Consider the following 16291-nt stretch of genomic DNA (forward strand, 5'->3'; position numbering starts at 1 on the left):
GAGTTGTGTTATTATGACTTTTTTTTTTACCTCCCTCTATGCATAATGCTGCATGGGTGTTACTTTTTCTCTGAATCCTAATTAAATATGAAAAGTGCAAAGGATAAGAATATTTGTAATATACTAAGTGAAATACAAACATTTTATACTGATTGACAACATCTTATCTTCTTTATGTCATCATCAATGCTGATGACATAAAGAAGGAGTTTTAATTCATGTAGCACAGTCTGTGAAATATGATTAAATTTATATAGGTCCATGTGAGATGTATTTTAACTCAGATTATGAATAAAATTTGTCATTGACAAAATCTAGTAATCAATCGAATGTTGGGTTTTGGATTTTTGCTTGGATATTGAGGTAATGAAGAATTTGACGTTATGTTGCCAAGTTTATGAGCTGTGTGTCTTGTTGACTTTCGGTCTCAGCTGTTGGTCTATTGGAATATCTCTAATGATCAATCCTTCCATAGGCCAATATGATATGAATTCACTTTTATTTGAAATAATTCTTGATATCTCAAATTCCCCATGAGAAGCTTATATTGTATGTCTTTAAAGGTATTACAAATTTGGTTTGGGGTCATGAATTTGGTTCAAATGAACATATTAGAAGCATATGCGATTTTACAATATTCAATGCTTGTTGTCGCTGTTGAAATCGAGTCTCAAGTGATGAAATTGTAAATAATAAACTCTTTATGCTGTATAAAGCGCCCTCTCAAGACGGATATTGCTTTAGCTTTAAAACAATGTTTCCGGACGTACTACAATCGACCAATTTTATATTCCCGTTTGGAAATTAGAATTGCATATTCTGAGATCTTCAGGATCGCAGCTACTTCATGGAATGGCCTTTACCGGGAGCACTGGTAAATTTTGATTATTCAATCTCTTGAAAGTAGAAGTGTTTTAGGGGCTAAATTTGTTAGTGCTTATAATACATCCACAGGGGCATCCAAATATTTCAACATTTAAAAGAACTATCAATCAAATTTTCAAAATTCCCCAAAACTTTGCATTACATTGAATTGAATTACATTATTAGAACATAATTTATATATAAACAAAAGATGAAGGTGTTGACATTTGTCCACCTTTAAATGAACTGTTCTATTGATGCAGAAATTGATGGCACAAAGAATATACCACAAAATAATCTGTTGATGTTGATATTACAGCATTCTATTTAATCACACAGAAACTCATATTTTTATATGACGTATTATAGATTTTAAGACATAATAAAAATGGCTTTCATAGAAAAGGTGCGGTGCGGTGCGGCGCGGTGTGGTGTGCTCAACGCACCCATTCGATAAAAGAGGGGGGGGGGGGGGGGCTTTTCTCGAAAGGGTGCGTTGAGAGCGGAGTACCGTTTTAACACACCCTTTCGATAAAAGCGGGGGGACTTTTCTCGAAAGGGTGCGTCGACTAGTCTTTCGCATCAGTCGTTTAAAATGAGGATCTGGGACAGAAGGTAATAGTTGCCAATTAAAGTATATCGAAAATGTATTAAATAAAATGGAATGGTCTTGATTACAAAGTGGTCTCTTTCGTTGATACTATGTTGATGGGGGAGACAGAGAGAAGGAAAAAAATGGAAAGGGAAAGGGAAGATAAAAGGAAAGAAAGAAGAATAAGAAGAAAAGAGGGAAACGGGGGGGGGGGCGAAGGGCTCTTGCCTCCTCCTCATCCCCCGCCGAAAAAAAAATAAGAGGAGAGAGAAGGGAAAGGGAAAGGGAAAGAAAATATAAAAGGAAAGAAAGAAGAGGAAGAAGGAAAGAGGGAAACGGGGGAAGGGCGAAAGGCTCTTACCTCCCCCCCCCCCCCCCCCGCAAAAAAAAATAAATAGGAGAGAGAGAGAGAGAGAGAGAGAAGGGAAAGGGAAAGGGAAAGAAAATATAAAAGGAAAGAGGAAGAAGGAAAGAGGGAAACGGGGGAAGGGCGAAAGGATCTTACGTACCCCCCCCCCCCCCCTCCCGCCAAAAAAATAAATAAGAGAGAGAAGGGAGAGGGAAAGAAAATCTGAAAGGAAAGAAAGAAGAGGAAAAAGAATAAGAAGAAAAGAGGGAAAAGGGGGGCGAAGGGCTCTGGCCCTCCCCCCCCCCCCCCCCCCCCCCCCCCCCGCCAAAAAATAAATAAGAGAGAGAGAGAGAGAGAGAGATTTAAAAGCGAAAGGGAAAGAGAATATAAAAGGAAAGAAAGAAGAGGAAGAAGAATAAGAAGAAAAGAGGAAAACGGGGGCGAAGGGCTCTTACCTCCTCCCTCCCCACCCCCCGCCAAAAAATAAATAAGAGAGAGAGAGAGAGAGATTGGAAAGCGAAAGGGAAAGAGAAGATAAAAGGAAAGAAAGAAGAGGAAAAAGGAAAGAAGAAAAGACGGAAAAGGGGGCGAAGGGCTCTTGCCTCCTCCCCCCCCCCCCCGCCAAAAATAAATAAGAGAGAGAGAGAGAGAGAGAGAGAGAGAGAGAGAGAGAGAGAGAAGGGAGAGGGAAAGAAAATATAAAAGGAAAGAAAGAAGAGGAAGAAGAAGAAAAGAGGGAAACGGGGGCGAAGGGCTCTTGCCCTCCCCCCGCCAAAAAAAATAAGTAAGAGAGAGAGAGAGAGAGAGAAGGGAAAGGGAAAGAGAAGATAAAAGGAAAGAAAGAAGAGGAAGAAGAAGAAAAGAGGGAAACGGGGGCGAAGGGCTCTTGCCCTCCCCCCCATATATATGGTAATTTATGCCAATAAGGTCAGAGAATTCACATTTTTACCCATAAATCATATATAATTCATATTCAAGCGTTCTTTTTCACTACATATATTCGTTAGAATAATAACACGACAACAAAGTTGGAAGAGCCAGTTTATCCCTATGTTATCTCTTGTTTTGATAATTTGTATTTATGTGTTATATTGTTTTTGTTGTTTTATTTCATTTCTTACCACAATTCAACTATTTTGACCCAAAAACAAACACATTAACTTGAAACAAGACCAAATAACCAATGTTTTTCTCTTTTTTTTAAAGAATCAATGGTATTCCATATGTTTGGTACATAAATCTCTCTCTCTCTCTCTCTCTCTCTCTCTCTCTCTCTCTCTCTCTCTCTTATTTATTTTTTGGCGGGGGGTGGGGAGGGAGGAGGCGAGAGCCCTTCGCCCTTCCCACGTTTCCCTCTTTCCTTCTTATTCCTCTTCTTTCTTTCCTTTTATATTTTCTTTCCCTTTCCCTTCTCTCTCTTTCTCTGATTTATTTTTTGGCGGGGGGGGGGGGGGAAGCAAGAGTCCTCCGCCCTTCCCCCGTTTCCCTCTTTTCTTCTTCTTCCTTCCTTTTCTTTCTTTCCTTTTATATTTTCTTTCCCTCTCCCTTCTCTCTCTCTCTCTCTCTCTTATTTATTTTTGGCGGGGGGGGGGGGAGGGGAGGGCAAGAGCCCTTCGCCCCCGTTTCCATCTTTTCTTCTTTCCTTTTTCCTCTTTTTTCTTTCCTTTTATCTTCTCTTTCCCTTTTGCTTTCCAATCTCTCTCTCTCTCTCTCTTTTATTTATTTTTTGGCGGGGGGGGGGGGAGGAGGCAAGAGCCCTTCGCCCCCGTTTCCCTCTTTTCTTCTTATTCTTCTTCCTCTTCTTTCTTTCCTTTTATATTCTCTTTCCCTTTCGCTTTCAAATCTTTCTCTCTCTCTCTCTCTCTTATTTATTTTTGGCGGGGGGAGGGCAAGATCCCTTCGCCCCCGTTTCCCTCTTTTCTTCTTATTCTTTTTCCTCTTCTTTCTTTCCTTTTAGATTTTCTTTCCCTCTCCCTTCTCTCTCTTATTATTTTTTTCGGCGGGAGGGGGGGGGGGGTAGGTAAGAGCCTTTCGCCCTTCCCCCGTTTCCCTCTTTCCTTCTTCCTCTTTCCTTTTATATTTTCTTTCCCTTTCCCTTTCCCTTCTCTCTCTCTCTCTCTCTCTCTCCTATTTATTTGTAGGCGGGGGGGGGAGGAGGCAAGAGCCCTTCGCCCCCGTTTCCCTCTTTTCTTCTTTCCTTTTTCCTCTTCTTTCTTTCCTTTTATCTTCTCTTTCCCTTTTGCTTTCCAATCTCTCTCTCTCTCTCTCTTTTATTTATTTTTTGGCGGGGGGGGGGGAGGAGGCAAGAGCCCTTCGCCCCCGTTTCCCTCTTTTCTTCTTATTCTTCTTCCTCTTCTTTCTTTCCTTTTATATTCTCTTTCCCTTTCGCTTTCAAATCTCTCTCTCTCTCTCTCTCTCTCTTATTTATTTTTGGCGGGGGGGAGGGCAAGAGCCCTTCGCCCCCGTTTCCCTCTTTTCTTCTTATTCTTTTTCCTCTTCTTTCTTTCCTTTTAGATTTTCTTTCCCTCTCCCTTCTCTCTCTTATTAATTTTTTTGGCGGGGGGGGGGGGGGGTGGTAAGAGCCTTTCGCCCTTCCCCCGTTTCCCTCTTTCCTTCTTCCTCTTTCCTTTTATATTTTCTTTCCCTGTCCCTTTCCCTTCTCTCTCTCTCTCTCTCTCCTATTTATTTTTTTGGCGGGGGGGGGGGGGAGGTAAGAGCCTTTCGCCCTTCCCCCGTTTCCCTCTTTCCTTCTTCCTCTTCTTTCTTTCCTTTTATATTTTCTTTCCCTTTCCCTTCTCTCTCCTCTTATTTATTTTTGGGCGGGGGGGGGATAAGGAGGAGGCAAGAGCCCTTCGCCCCCCCCCTATTTCCCTCTTTTCTTCTTATTCTTCTTTCTTTCCTTTTATCTTCCCTTTCCCTTTCCCTTTTTTCCTTCTCTCTGTCTCCCCCATCAACATAGTAATAACGAAAGAGACCACTCTGTAATCAAGACCATTCCATTTTATTTAATACATTTTCGATATACTTAAATTGGCAACTATTACCTTCTGTCCCAGATCCTCATTTTAAACGACTGATGCGAAAGACTAGTCGACGCACCCTTTCGAGAAAAGCCCCCCCCCCCCCGCTTTTATCGAAAGGGTGTGTTAAAACGGTACTCCGCTCTCAACGCACCCTTTCGAGAAAAGCCCCCCCCCCCCCCTCTTTTATCGAATGGGTGCGTTGAGCACACCACACCGCGCCGCACCGCACCGCACCCTTTCGATGAAAGCCCATAAAAATTAAGATAAGACAATATAAACATGCTCAATTGAAATATCAATAACATATAATAAGCTTTCACTATCTAGAAAAGTATGGGGAATGATTGAGGGCAGGCGCGGATCCAGGATTTCTTAGGGGAGGGGGCCCAACTTTCTTCTTGTTTTTTTTGCCTCCGAAAATTTGAAAATCGCGCCGGCCGAAAAGTCGCTCAGTGGGGGGGGGGGGGGGGGGGGGGGTGGGGGTACAGAGCACATTTTTTTTTTTTTTTTTTTTTTTTTTTTTTTTTCTCCCGAAAATTTGAAAAACGCTCCGGCCAAAAATTCGCTCAGTGGGGGGGAGGGGGGGGGGGGGGGGGGGGGGGGGGGGGGGGGTGGAGGGGTAGTGAGCACATTTTTTTTTTTTTTTGATCCTCAAAAAAAAATTCAATTTGCACCCCCCCCCCCCCCCCTTGAGCGCCAGGGGGGGGGCCCAACCCCCAAAAAAGGTAAAAATCACGTGATTTTACATGATTTTTTTTTTCTCAAGGGGGGGGGCCCGGCCCCCCCCCCCCCCCCCCCCCCCCCCCCCCCCTGGATCCGCCACTGATTGAGGGGCATGTACACCAAATAAAGGAGATGTGCAATTGACTTTATTTTAAAATGAGAATATGATCCACTGTGTGTGATTGAACGAAAACGTATTGCCCTGTTCGGTAACGAGGTTAGGTGATTCTAAAGACCTGCACACATTTTCCTGGGGCGTAGGTTGACACCCATGTGTTGTGTTGTGTACGTGTGGAAAGGTTACTTTAGTCCCATACGTTTCCAAATGTGCTGTTGTGCTAAACTATATTGGCTGCTCCGTTCTCGAAATAATTTGTGAGTAAATTTTCTCTCATTATGCAAGGTGAAGCTCGAAAAAGACGTGTACAAAGCACAACGACGTCTAAGAGCAAACATATCAAAACGAATGATGGGGAAACTGAAGCGACACATCACGTTTTAGGCAGTAAAATGAAATCTAGACGAAAAGAATCTTCTGAAATATTGCTCGAAAATTTAGTGTTCGGAAATGACATTGAAGATCCTATTTTTGAATCTGAAGAAGAAGAAGCTGTCGAGCTAGACCCACACTCTGGTTCTGAAGAGGTAAGTGATCATTTATAAATTTTAAAACGTCAACTTATTGATGATCTATCAAGTTTGTCATGTCTCATGAAGATGGAAGAAGGTGAAAAAAAGAATCAAGAGTGAACTGTGAAGAGAGAAGAAGAATTCGATCTAGTAAGAGTAAGATCAGAAGATTAATAAGGACAATTAAAACGAGAAAAGGAGTTGCAAGGAGAAAAAAAGGAGGAAAGAAAGATATAAAGGATTATAGGAAGAGAAATGATACAGATCTAGACTACAATCATAACATGACGTGACTGTTGCGTCATCGTGTCGGATCAAGTGGTCGCGTTACCCGACCTTTTGACTTTTTTTGTTCAAAATTTACAAAGTGTCGGGGGTAATGTTTGTGAAAAAAGCCCCTCTCATCTACAACAAATCAATGGTCAGGTCTGGTCTGATTTACGCGACAGTTTGAGAAAACCCTACAGCAAGTCTATGAAAGGATGTGTGATCGGGATCTTTTGTTTCACGAAAAGTCGTGTAAAGCGACCCCCCGACTGGACGCGATCGCGATGAACCAATGATTCAAAGTAGATCTAAGCCGCACATTTATGATTTACTTAGTGTTAGAGGCGGCGGTGCAAAGCTGTACAATCACGTATCACAGCCATTTTGTTTACAATCAAATTCTTCTTCTTCTTCTTCGCTATAAGTACAGGCCACCGTCGGGTGTATTCTCGTACTGATAAATTCGTAATCTTTTCATTATATGAAAATCCTAAACAGGACCCTGCTAAAGATGATGATGTTTCTACAGAAATTCAGAGTAGACTCCAGGCCACTGAAAGTTCTCTGGATAAAGGGAAGAAGAAACCAGCATGGCATGATGACACAGATGAAGTGCAGTTAAGGCAAGAAAATATTTCTTTACAGTGCATTATTTCTGTGCTGTGACACCATTTCGATCTTTAACTCCTATGCAACCATCTACCTCATCTGGGTTGAGAGTGAAGATTATAGACTAATGTCTTGGTAAAGGTCATTAATTTCATTTGATGCACAGTCGTGTGACTTGTCTACAGATTGCATCTCCTCTAGATATCCGAGCTTTGCATTCACAAGTTTAATATCCAGCAGGCATTTACACATGGACATTAAGTATTGCAACATTGAGTGAAAACACCGGCTGACTTATGATTACAATGTTTGACTTTGATACCATCCCAGTATAGCTTCCTGAGTGAGCTGCCAAAGGGATTACCCAACCAAGTACCAAGTGAAGAGGGAAAGGAAAAAATGCCCATATGTAAATTTTGCCTTTCTTAGTTGTTTTCTTCAAAAAGTTGTTTAGAGTGAATATTTTTGGTAAAATAACCTAATAACCCATTTTGTTTGTCCTCTTAATAGCTTTGATCAGGAGAAGACCTTCAGACAACAGAAGATACAAAGGAGAGCAGAGAAGGAAGTAAGCGGTCATCAACTCCAAGAAAGATTGAAGTCACAGTAAGTCGGGCAAATCAATGTCCCAGAAATGTAAAATAATTGATGTAATTTATCAATTCAATGTTAACATATCTACGATACATTTGAATTTGGAATACTTTGTCACAGATAAATTCTTGTGACGAAGGGTGATGTGATGTGATGGGTGTTAACAAATAACTATTCATGAGGACGGTATCCTGATACTGTTGTTTTGTACATATTTGTCCTGTGTCTTCCTTTTACTTGTCATGGAATCTAAAATCAGCATGAAATGAATGATATGAATATTAATTATCTCTACTAGCCAGAGCATAATACTTTTTTCAGTCGTTTGGTTTAATGTCTTCCTTTACCTGAAAATGTTTCTTTTCTTCAGGTATGAAAAAGTAGTCGGCAGTACTCCATCATGGGCAAAGTTGAAATCAGAAAGAGAAAAGGATGGTAGGTTTTGAAGAATATTTAGTGCAAGATAGTCCAAGCTAATATGCCTTTTTAATGTACATACATTATATGTAAATATCCAGAAATTTGAATTTTGAATGAATTATAAATAATGAAAATGTTATCATTTGATGATTGAATTTAGCAATCTAGTCAATACACACATTGAAATCTGATGATTTTGTATGTTGGACCAATTGTTACCCATTCAATTCATTATTGTGTTCCCAAGTTTATAAATCTGTATTTAAAAATTATGTTTTATCAGACAAATTTTCCAGGTTAGTGCCCTATTCCATTGTTCCTCTTGATACGAGTACTATTCCTTGACATCTAACTTTACAATTTATGAGTCTGTGATGTTGAAAATTCAAGTAGAAGACCTGCTGTCCATTGTCCAGCAATAGTTAATGCATTATCAATATTGAGCAATTTAAGCCGACTAATATTGTGAAAGGGTTACATTATTAATCTACATTTATCTCTCGTTCCTTGATATGTAAAGCAGGCAGTGATGAAAGCGAGGATGATGAGGAAGACGATGACCACCCTCTCTTGAGGAGAACAGGTGACTACTTGACCACCTCAGAGATGCTTCCCTCAGTAAACCTGAACATCAAGAGACTGACCAACCTCAACAAAGAACAACCAACAGAGGTGAGTCACTCGTGAGTGCACAGCTTACTAGTCATGACCAGCCAGGGCCCCCATTGCATAAAACTATACCATTGATGGTAACTACCCTGACAACATCACTCAACAACAAGGTTTCCATGGAAGTTACTTTTAATGGCAAAAGTTACTTTCAATACTAAATTTTATGCAACGGGCCCAGGACCAACCAGTCCCAATCTATTACAAATGGTACATGTACATGTACCCAAGAGTGCCTTCTGATATATGTCTTGACTGCTAATGGCATGGCCCAAGGTAGTCAGCATCAGCTGGTTTCAACTAGTGCTAACAGGATACAAGCAGTACCATCCAGTACCGACCAGGACTAACCGTAAAACATGAAAGGTCTACATATATTCACAAGTGCCTTCTGATCTCTTGCCTATTAATTTCAACTGCTAAGCCAGTATTGACTGATACAAATAGGTACCAGATGGAGGTGGCAAGTGATAATGTTATACCAACTATACCTAGGGTATCAGTTTGTTCAAACTGATGCCAAGATCCCCCAACTAGCTCTACTAATAGACAATGTCAAGTAACAGGAACTTGTATAAAAATGAAATGCATACTTATGCCAATGTGTTCAAACTAATGCAGTTATGTTTACCCCCCCCCCCCCCAAAAAAAAAGGTGTAGTTAGTAGAATGTTTATTATAGCAAGTTATCTCTGAACATTATAGAAAGAAATACACCCTTAATATTTTCTAAATTTTGTTTATTTTTCAGGGCATGGTGACTGCATTAGAGTTTCATCCAGGAGCTCAAGTTGCCATGGTAGCAGGTCTGGATCAGAGGTTGAATTTATTTCAAGTGAGTTTCTGATACTGCATTTTTCTCTATATGGCTTTAGAAGGCATTACCTCGAGTGTATGGTACCTAAATTTCAGGGTCCCTAGGCAATGGTGCATACAAAGTCAGAAAAACACACAATTTAATTAATTGCTGTGCTATTCAAGGACTCTATTTTTCAAACATTATTTTTTAGAATTGTGCTCTTTAAAAAGCTTTTCAAGAGCCATATATAATTGTTTTCACAGTGTTTATTAAGATAGATTTCTATCATTATTGCATGCTTCTCTTCTACTCATGCATTGTCTAATATTTCTAGTCTTTTCCTCTGTCGAAAATAAAAAAATATTGGGAAAAGGAATATTCTGTTGATAGAACAAAAGGAAATTTGTCTAAGTTTTATAACTTACAAAATGTGTCCGTTTTTGCACTGAAAGCAAAATTATTTCAAGGTTAGATACTAGGTCATTAGCATGTCAGTTTTGTCGCTATGAGAGAGTTTATTCTTGTCATTCTGCTAGGTTGAAGGGAGACACAATCCTAAGATTCAGAGTGTCTTTGTGGAGCAGTTTCCCATCCACTGTGCTCACTTTGCATCTCAAGGAACAGAGGTTGTCCTCAGTGGCAAGAGGAAATTCTTCTACATCTATGACATGATAGCTGGCAAGGTTTCACAGATACCATATATCAGAGGTAAGCAAGATGAATGATAATTAAAAGAAGAAGACGACGAAGACGAAGTACAAAAAGAAGAAGAAAAATGATAATAACAATAATAATAATACCATATTTTCTGATAAATATGTATGGCTTAGTCTTAATGTTAACACCTCAGTAACTGTAGTCCAAGAAACCATGCAACGTAAAAACATTCCAGTGATCTGGAGTTCGCTCATCTGCATGTTAATAATAATGAAAAGCATTTGTATGGTAGGGTCCATCTATATTCTAGAAGTTCTTATTGAGGTACACCATCAAAAAAAGTTGAAAAATAGAAGTGAAACATAAGTCTCAATAAGTGCTGTATTTATGTCAAGCATTTCCAAAAAAGATAAGCTTTCAACTTTGAAAAGAAGAGTAAGATAAGATAAGAAGAAGTGTCTGAAGAAGATTTAAATTGTATCATATATATCACATCTATAAAAAATCACAATTGGTACGTTATAAAGCTACTACATTGTAAATGAATATTATTAAATAGCCAGGATTGTATTGTGGTGCTAGTCTGGAATCGATCAATGATACATGTACTGTGTGTGTTATTCAACAACCAGGTATTCAGGAGAACAAGTTAATGAGCTTTGAGGTATCTCCAGATGGGAAGTTTCTGGCATTCTTGGGCGACTATGGAAACATTCATCTCCTATCTGCTCAGGTAAGATATCCCTGCCTAACCTGGGGGGTGTTTCACAAAGATCCTAAGTCGAACTTAACTCCAAGTTGGACTTAAAAGTTATGGAGAGCCATTTGTAGCCTTAAAATAAAATATATCCAATAGTGAAAATTCAAATATTTTTGACTTTTTATGAATTTCACATCAAGACCCTGAAATCTCCTTGATAATAGAAATCATTGAATGATTCAAATCAACATTTTATGCCTCTTAAAATAACTTTTACAAAACATTCACATAGATGCTAACGGCTTTCCATAATTTTTTAAGCCCAACTTAGAGATCAGTTCAACTTAGGATCTTTGTGAAACACCCCCCAGTGATATTTTTTGTGTGGAGTAGCTGAACCCAAGTTACTTGAAGACAAATGAGAAATGTATACTCTCAAAGTATCTTGAGAAATAAAAACGTCACAGGGACTCTAAAGATATGTGGGTGAAAAGGCCTTCTTCAAATATATATATATATGGAAATATTGCTGCAAGGCAAAAAATGGTCACACTTCAGAGAGGAGAAAACTTCCATTTCAGAATTTAGGATGCATTTCTATATCGTGGAGGCGCGATAGCTCAGTTGGTAGAGCAGTGGTCTCGTAATCCGGTGACCCTGATTCGAAATCAAGGTGATGCGCTAGTGCCCTTTGGTAAAGCATTAGTCCTCACTACCCGGTCTCTCGGAGAGGACTTAAAGCCGTCAGCCGTCTGGTTGCTTACTAACAAGCATTTATGCTTTCTTACCAGTCGGGTAAAATAACCACCACTACATAGATAGCTAATCAATGTCCTAATTGCAAGAAGACTTTGGGATCTTCCAAAATAAAATGTGACAAAAATCTTCTTCCATTTTAAGGTTTATGGCACTTGGGTACATTGATTTTATAGCTTTTTCTCCTTTCTTCTAGAGTAGTTTGGTACCAAGTTTGGATTTCCCGGTAAATGTGATTGCCCGTGTTATTATTTCATCTCTCTCTTTTTTTATTAGACAAAGGAATTGATTACAACCCTTAAAATGAATGGTACCGTTGATGCAGTCACTTTCACACCAGATGGATCAAAGATGATGTCATTTGGAGGTAAGATATTCCTATCCACTCTGGTCTTCCTCTTCCTCTTATTAGGTATTCCGTAATTATTATTAAGTATTCAGTGTCACCTCTGCCTGGGATGGGAAAAGCAAATCTAATCACCGTAACCCTTGGATCTCTCTTCTCGTTCATCACTTCTTTTTTTTTAATTCATAAGAGAGCAAATTAGTAATTTTACCCGACTGTAGGGGATTAATGCAAGGTAACCTCACTAGCATCATGTTATGTTTAATTATGAAAGCAAAATCCATTTTTCAGAGCATCTATTTAAACAAACAATTTACACAAGAAGTCTAAATCTACAATAAACACATTACACCATATTAAAGAGACTGTTGTCCAATTCCATCTTTTATGGCAGTGTCATTTGCCCAAGTTCCCCTGTTTTGACTTGCGTCTCATACAATGTTCTCCTTATATAGACGACTGTGATGTGTATGTATGGGACATGAACACAAGAGACTGTGTTCACAAGTTTGCTGATGATGGATGCATCAAAGGCAATACAATATCAGTGTCGCAAGGAAACAGATATGTAGCAACTGGGTAAGAGAACTTTCTTTTCCGTATCAGTTAAAGTTGTCTTTCTGTGACTCCATATAGCGAAAGAAGTACATTATTTCTGATGCAACAATCAGTAAGGTAATATCAAGGTTGCCTGGTACACTTATCAACCTAAAAAGTTTATCTTTTCTTGCAATAGTTATGAAAGAGCAATATTAGTTCAGAGATTTAAAGAGGAAGTCCACTCCAAAAAATAAATTACTTTCAATAGAAGCAGAAAAATCAGACAAACCAATCAAAAAAGTTTGAGCAAAATCGGATAACTAATAAGAAAGTTATGATTTTTTTAAAGATAACAAATTTTTCGAGGAGAATGAACCTGAAATTATAAATGCACTGGTTTAAGCTTCTTAAAAACCATAACATTCCCTGAATGCATTTTTTTCTCCTTTTGGGTAAAATCTCCATATCTTAGGTGTAACACATTTTTAAAAGATGTGAACTATTGTTTCTGCAGCTTTTAGGTGTAAATTACATGTCATTAGTACCTTAGTCAATAAATATATATATTTATATCAAGCAACATATATCATATGAAGCAACAAGGATCTAAGAGTTTCATTGTATAAAACAATTGAGGCATGTTTTCATTTGTTCATTAAACAATCTATCCACTCTTGTTTAGGCTGTATATGCATCTATCATACTCAACCCGATGGCTGCATACGATAGATGCACACATCCTCAACTTAAAGGCAAATAGATTGTTTAATGGACTCGTGTACTTGCATGCATCATTTGTATATTATTATCACTTAACCCATTGCTCATTGGAACTGGGTGATTCCTGTATAAAAGCCAATGGGTATGAAATAATTCAGTAGTCAGCAGGTTAATGGACTGACCAGTGACATCCCCCTTCTCTCACCAGCTCACAGAGTGGTGTGATAAACATCTACGATGACCAGTGCTTGACCAAGGTACACCCTACCCCTCTCAAGGCGGTCATGAACATGACCACACCTGTCACAGCAACCAGATTCAACTCGAACAATGAGATCTTAGCTGCCATCTCGGTCTACTCAAGGGATGTTGTCAAGTTGGTAAGTGGCCCAAAGAATTTCTTTCAAGAATAACCATACAAAAATTTCCTTGTTCATTTCTCCAAACACCATCGATTCAAATGATGTCATAAGACATTTTGTGCTCCATGTTCTTGTTTACCACCGGTGCACCTTAGTAAAATAGTAGTTTTTCAGGTTGAAAGTATGTATTTATGTATCTATCACCCTATAACATAAATTGTTGAGAATTTACCATTGGGATGTATCATCCTGAAATGCCAGACTCTTGGAATGAGAACCAAGTGTATCAAGGTCCATTAGTAAACACTGCTTGTTCCTAAATAGCCATTTAATAATTATATGCATGTTATGATCAGAGAAGAGGAACAGAGAGTGTGATAATAAATGAGTGTACCCCCACCCACCAACTAGCTATTGATTTTTCAATAGGATGAATTCACATCTTTCTTTAATATTATGTAGTGATTAATCTCTTTAAAAAAAATCATATCTTTTGTTTAGATTGTCTTTCCTTCATTACAATAATGTAATTTGTGACTTTGATATATTTGATAAATTTCTTTGACATTTTCTCCCGTCTAGATTCATCTACCATCGTGCCACACTTTTGCAAACTTCCCTTCATCCAATGAAGTTCTGCGTTCACCCTGTGCTCTAGAATTCTCCCCTAGGAGTGGTTACTTTGCTCTGGGCAACAATAAGGGGGAAGTCCCTCTATTCAGGTCAGTATCTGTCTTCCATCTTTAACTGTTTAATGAATTTATTGAAATTAACTACAAGACTTTAGGAAGACAAAAAAAATGGTCGATATAATTGCAGAGTGAAAAAATTCTCAAAGTGATCTTACATGTTCATTGAATTTGTGTAATGAGCTTTATATCATACTAGCATTATTTGGTTGGTAGATGATCAAAAAAAATGAAGGGGAAAAGAAGACGTTAGGACAGGAAATAACCTTGGAAGTATAATCAGCAACCAGAAGATATATAAGTGCCAAGTATTTTCTTTGAGATTGCGTAATTCAAGTTGGACCACTTTTAATAATAGCACACATTTCCTTTAGGTCGTTTTGCCTGAAAATATATGTAGTATAGTATGTAGGGGCTAGTGCATCATGCAAGAAAATTAAAGTTACACTAATCAGCTAGTTGATGATGGTTGCTCATCAAAAAGAACTAGCACACCTTGGCCAAGTTTCATGCCAAGGATCTATTACCGATGTAACCCCTAAACATCACTCTCGTATTATATCGTCTTATCATTTTCTCTCTATATAGGTTAAAACACTACAAGGACTATTGAGCAGGATACTTTGATGCAACACCAAGGGAGAATCTTAGGACTTTGGTCAGGAGAGCGGTCCAGTGTATATTTAAGATCTTTTACAGTTACAGTACTTCTTTAGTACAAGTATAGGGAGAGTCGATCACTGAAGAAGGCAACACGCAACAATTACAGTTGGAAGAGCATAGCATTTACTCATATTATATATCATGCATTAAGAAACAGATAAAGATGTACATCAACGTTAAATGCAATGATCTGAAATGACCTCTGCAGAACTCAAATGTGTTCTCCAAGTGGAGTACCAAGTAAACCATTTTATACAAATATTCCTTGGCTTCTCAACAATTAGCTTCATTCCATAAAGAATGAATGTGAACATTCTCTTGACCCTGTGTGGAAAATATTTCAAATCTTATGAAATATCCAAGACTTTGATTTGAACTTGTTTTTCTAGCATACCATTTATCAAAATAGTTATGAAGATAAAAGATTGCGGGAAAAGAAAACTTATATAGAGTAATCTACCAAGATCCACTTTGCCTCAGGTTTCTCATAGGTTTTACTCAGTTACAATTGTCATATTTAAGAAACTACGTTTTGGTTTGGAAGGTTTCCTGGTTAAACAACTACTCCCTTTAAAAAAAAAATGATAGACGACACAGAAGAAATCAGTTTTTTTTTAATTGATTTGGTTTGTGATTTGTTCATGTAGTAAATCCGTTTAATAGAAAATGAATTGGCTGTTCAATAGAGCTGCAAATGCTGCTGGTACATTTTGCTTTAATTGCACAAAAACTTTGTTTTCTCATAGTAAAGCAAGTACTGATTACTAATTTTTGTGGACCATTTTTTTCTTCAAATCCAGCTTTAACTTCTCAAATTTTATATCAGAGACATTTGGAGGTGCATGAAGACAGTCAAATGACCATGTGAAGAAATTTTATGTTGTATAAATAAATATTTCTTAAATAGAAGCATTGATTGATTACCAAGTCATTGATATTTATGTTCAGTTTTACCATGATCTACTTGGGGGTACTGGATTTTTTTTAATTGGCATGAAGTTACGAGAGAAGAGGAGGTAGATTAGGATGATAATGAGCAACAGGAGAGAGGAAAACAAAAAAGCGAAAGGGGGGGGGGGGGAGGGAGGATGCACATGCTGAAAAAGAAGAAAAAAAAAAAAAGCACATATCCATTAATTTTAGTTTCAAGACCATGATTTACTCTGGGGTACTTGTGAAATTAGATATTAGAAGAAGACAAAAGGAGGGGGCAAGAAAGATATCAAGGAGTGACAGAAAGGGAGAGAGAATGAGAGGAAAAGGGGCCGGGGCACATATTTCAAATGCCAATTTAAAAAGAAATCACATAATACGTGTACT

The 16291-nt window shown here is 38.3% G+C and overlaps 1 protein-coding gene across 2 annotated transcripts; it reads left to right on the forward strand.

Moving 5' to 3' along the window:
• Window positions 1–5859: 5859 nt before the first annotated feature.
• Window positions 5860–15293, forward strand: LOC579700 (U3 small nucleolar RNA-associated protein 18 homolog). 2 transcript variants are annotated; one of them, XM_030980656.1, is made up of 13 exons: window positions 5860–6196; window positions 6947–7071; window positions 7568–7663; window positions 8022–8086; window positions 8592–8743; window positions 9491–9574; window positions 10075–10246; window positions 10828–10928; window positions 11928–12018; window positions 12453–12576; window positions 13466–13637; window positions 14202–14341; window positions 14897–15293. In XM_030980656.1, exons 1-13 carry the CDS (start codon window positions 5948–5950, stop codon window positions 14919–14921), a joined length of 1596 nt encoding a protein of 531 aa, XP_030836516.1. In that variant the 5' UTR covers window positions 5860–5947; the 3' UTR covers window positions 14922–15293. The 2 variants fall into 2 exon arrangements, with proteins under 2 accessions (XP_030836516.1, XP_030836518.1); XM_030980658.1 differs by having other exon boundaries at window positions 8595–8743.
• The last annotated feature ends 998 nt before the right edge of the window (window positions 15294–16291 follow it).

This window comes from Strongylocentrotus purpuratus, unplaced genomic scaffold, assembly GCF_000002235.5.
Source record: "Strongylocentrotus purpuratus isolate Spur 01 unplaced genomic scaffold, Spur_5.0 spur5_scaffold_11, whole genome shotgun sequence".
Lineage (NCBI taxonomy): Eukaryota > Metazoa > Echinodermata > Echinoidea > Camarodonta > Strongylocentrotidae > Strongylocentrotus > Strongylocentrotus purpuratus.

Bases quoted from the DNA above. Each gene is read 5' to 3' on its own strand.
- LOC579700 (XM_030980656.1), top strand. From the start codon at position 5,948: ATGCAAGGTGAAGCTCGAAAAAGACGTGTACAAAGCACAACGACGTCT. The intron at 9,575-10,074 runs GTGAGTTTCTGA...TCATTCTGCTAG, and splicing joins AGAGGTTGAATTTATTTCAA to GTTGAAGGGAGACACAATCC. The intron at 14,342-14,896 runs GTCAGTATCTGT...CTCTCTATATAG, and splicing joins GGGGAAGTCCCTCTATTCAG to GTTAAAACACTACAAGGACT.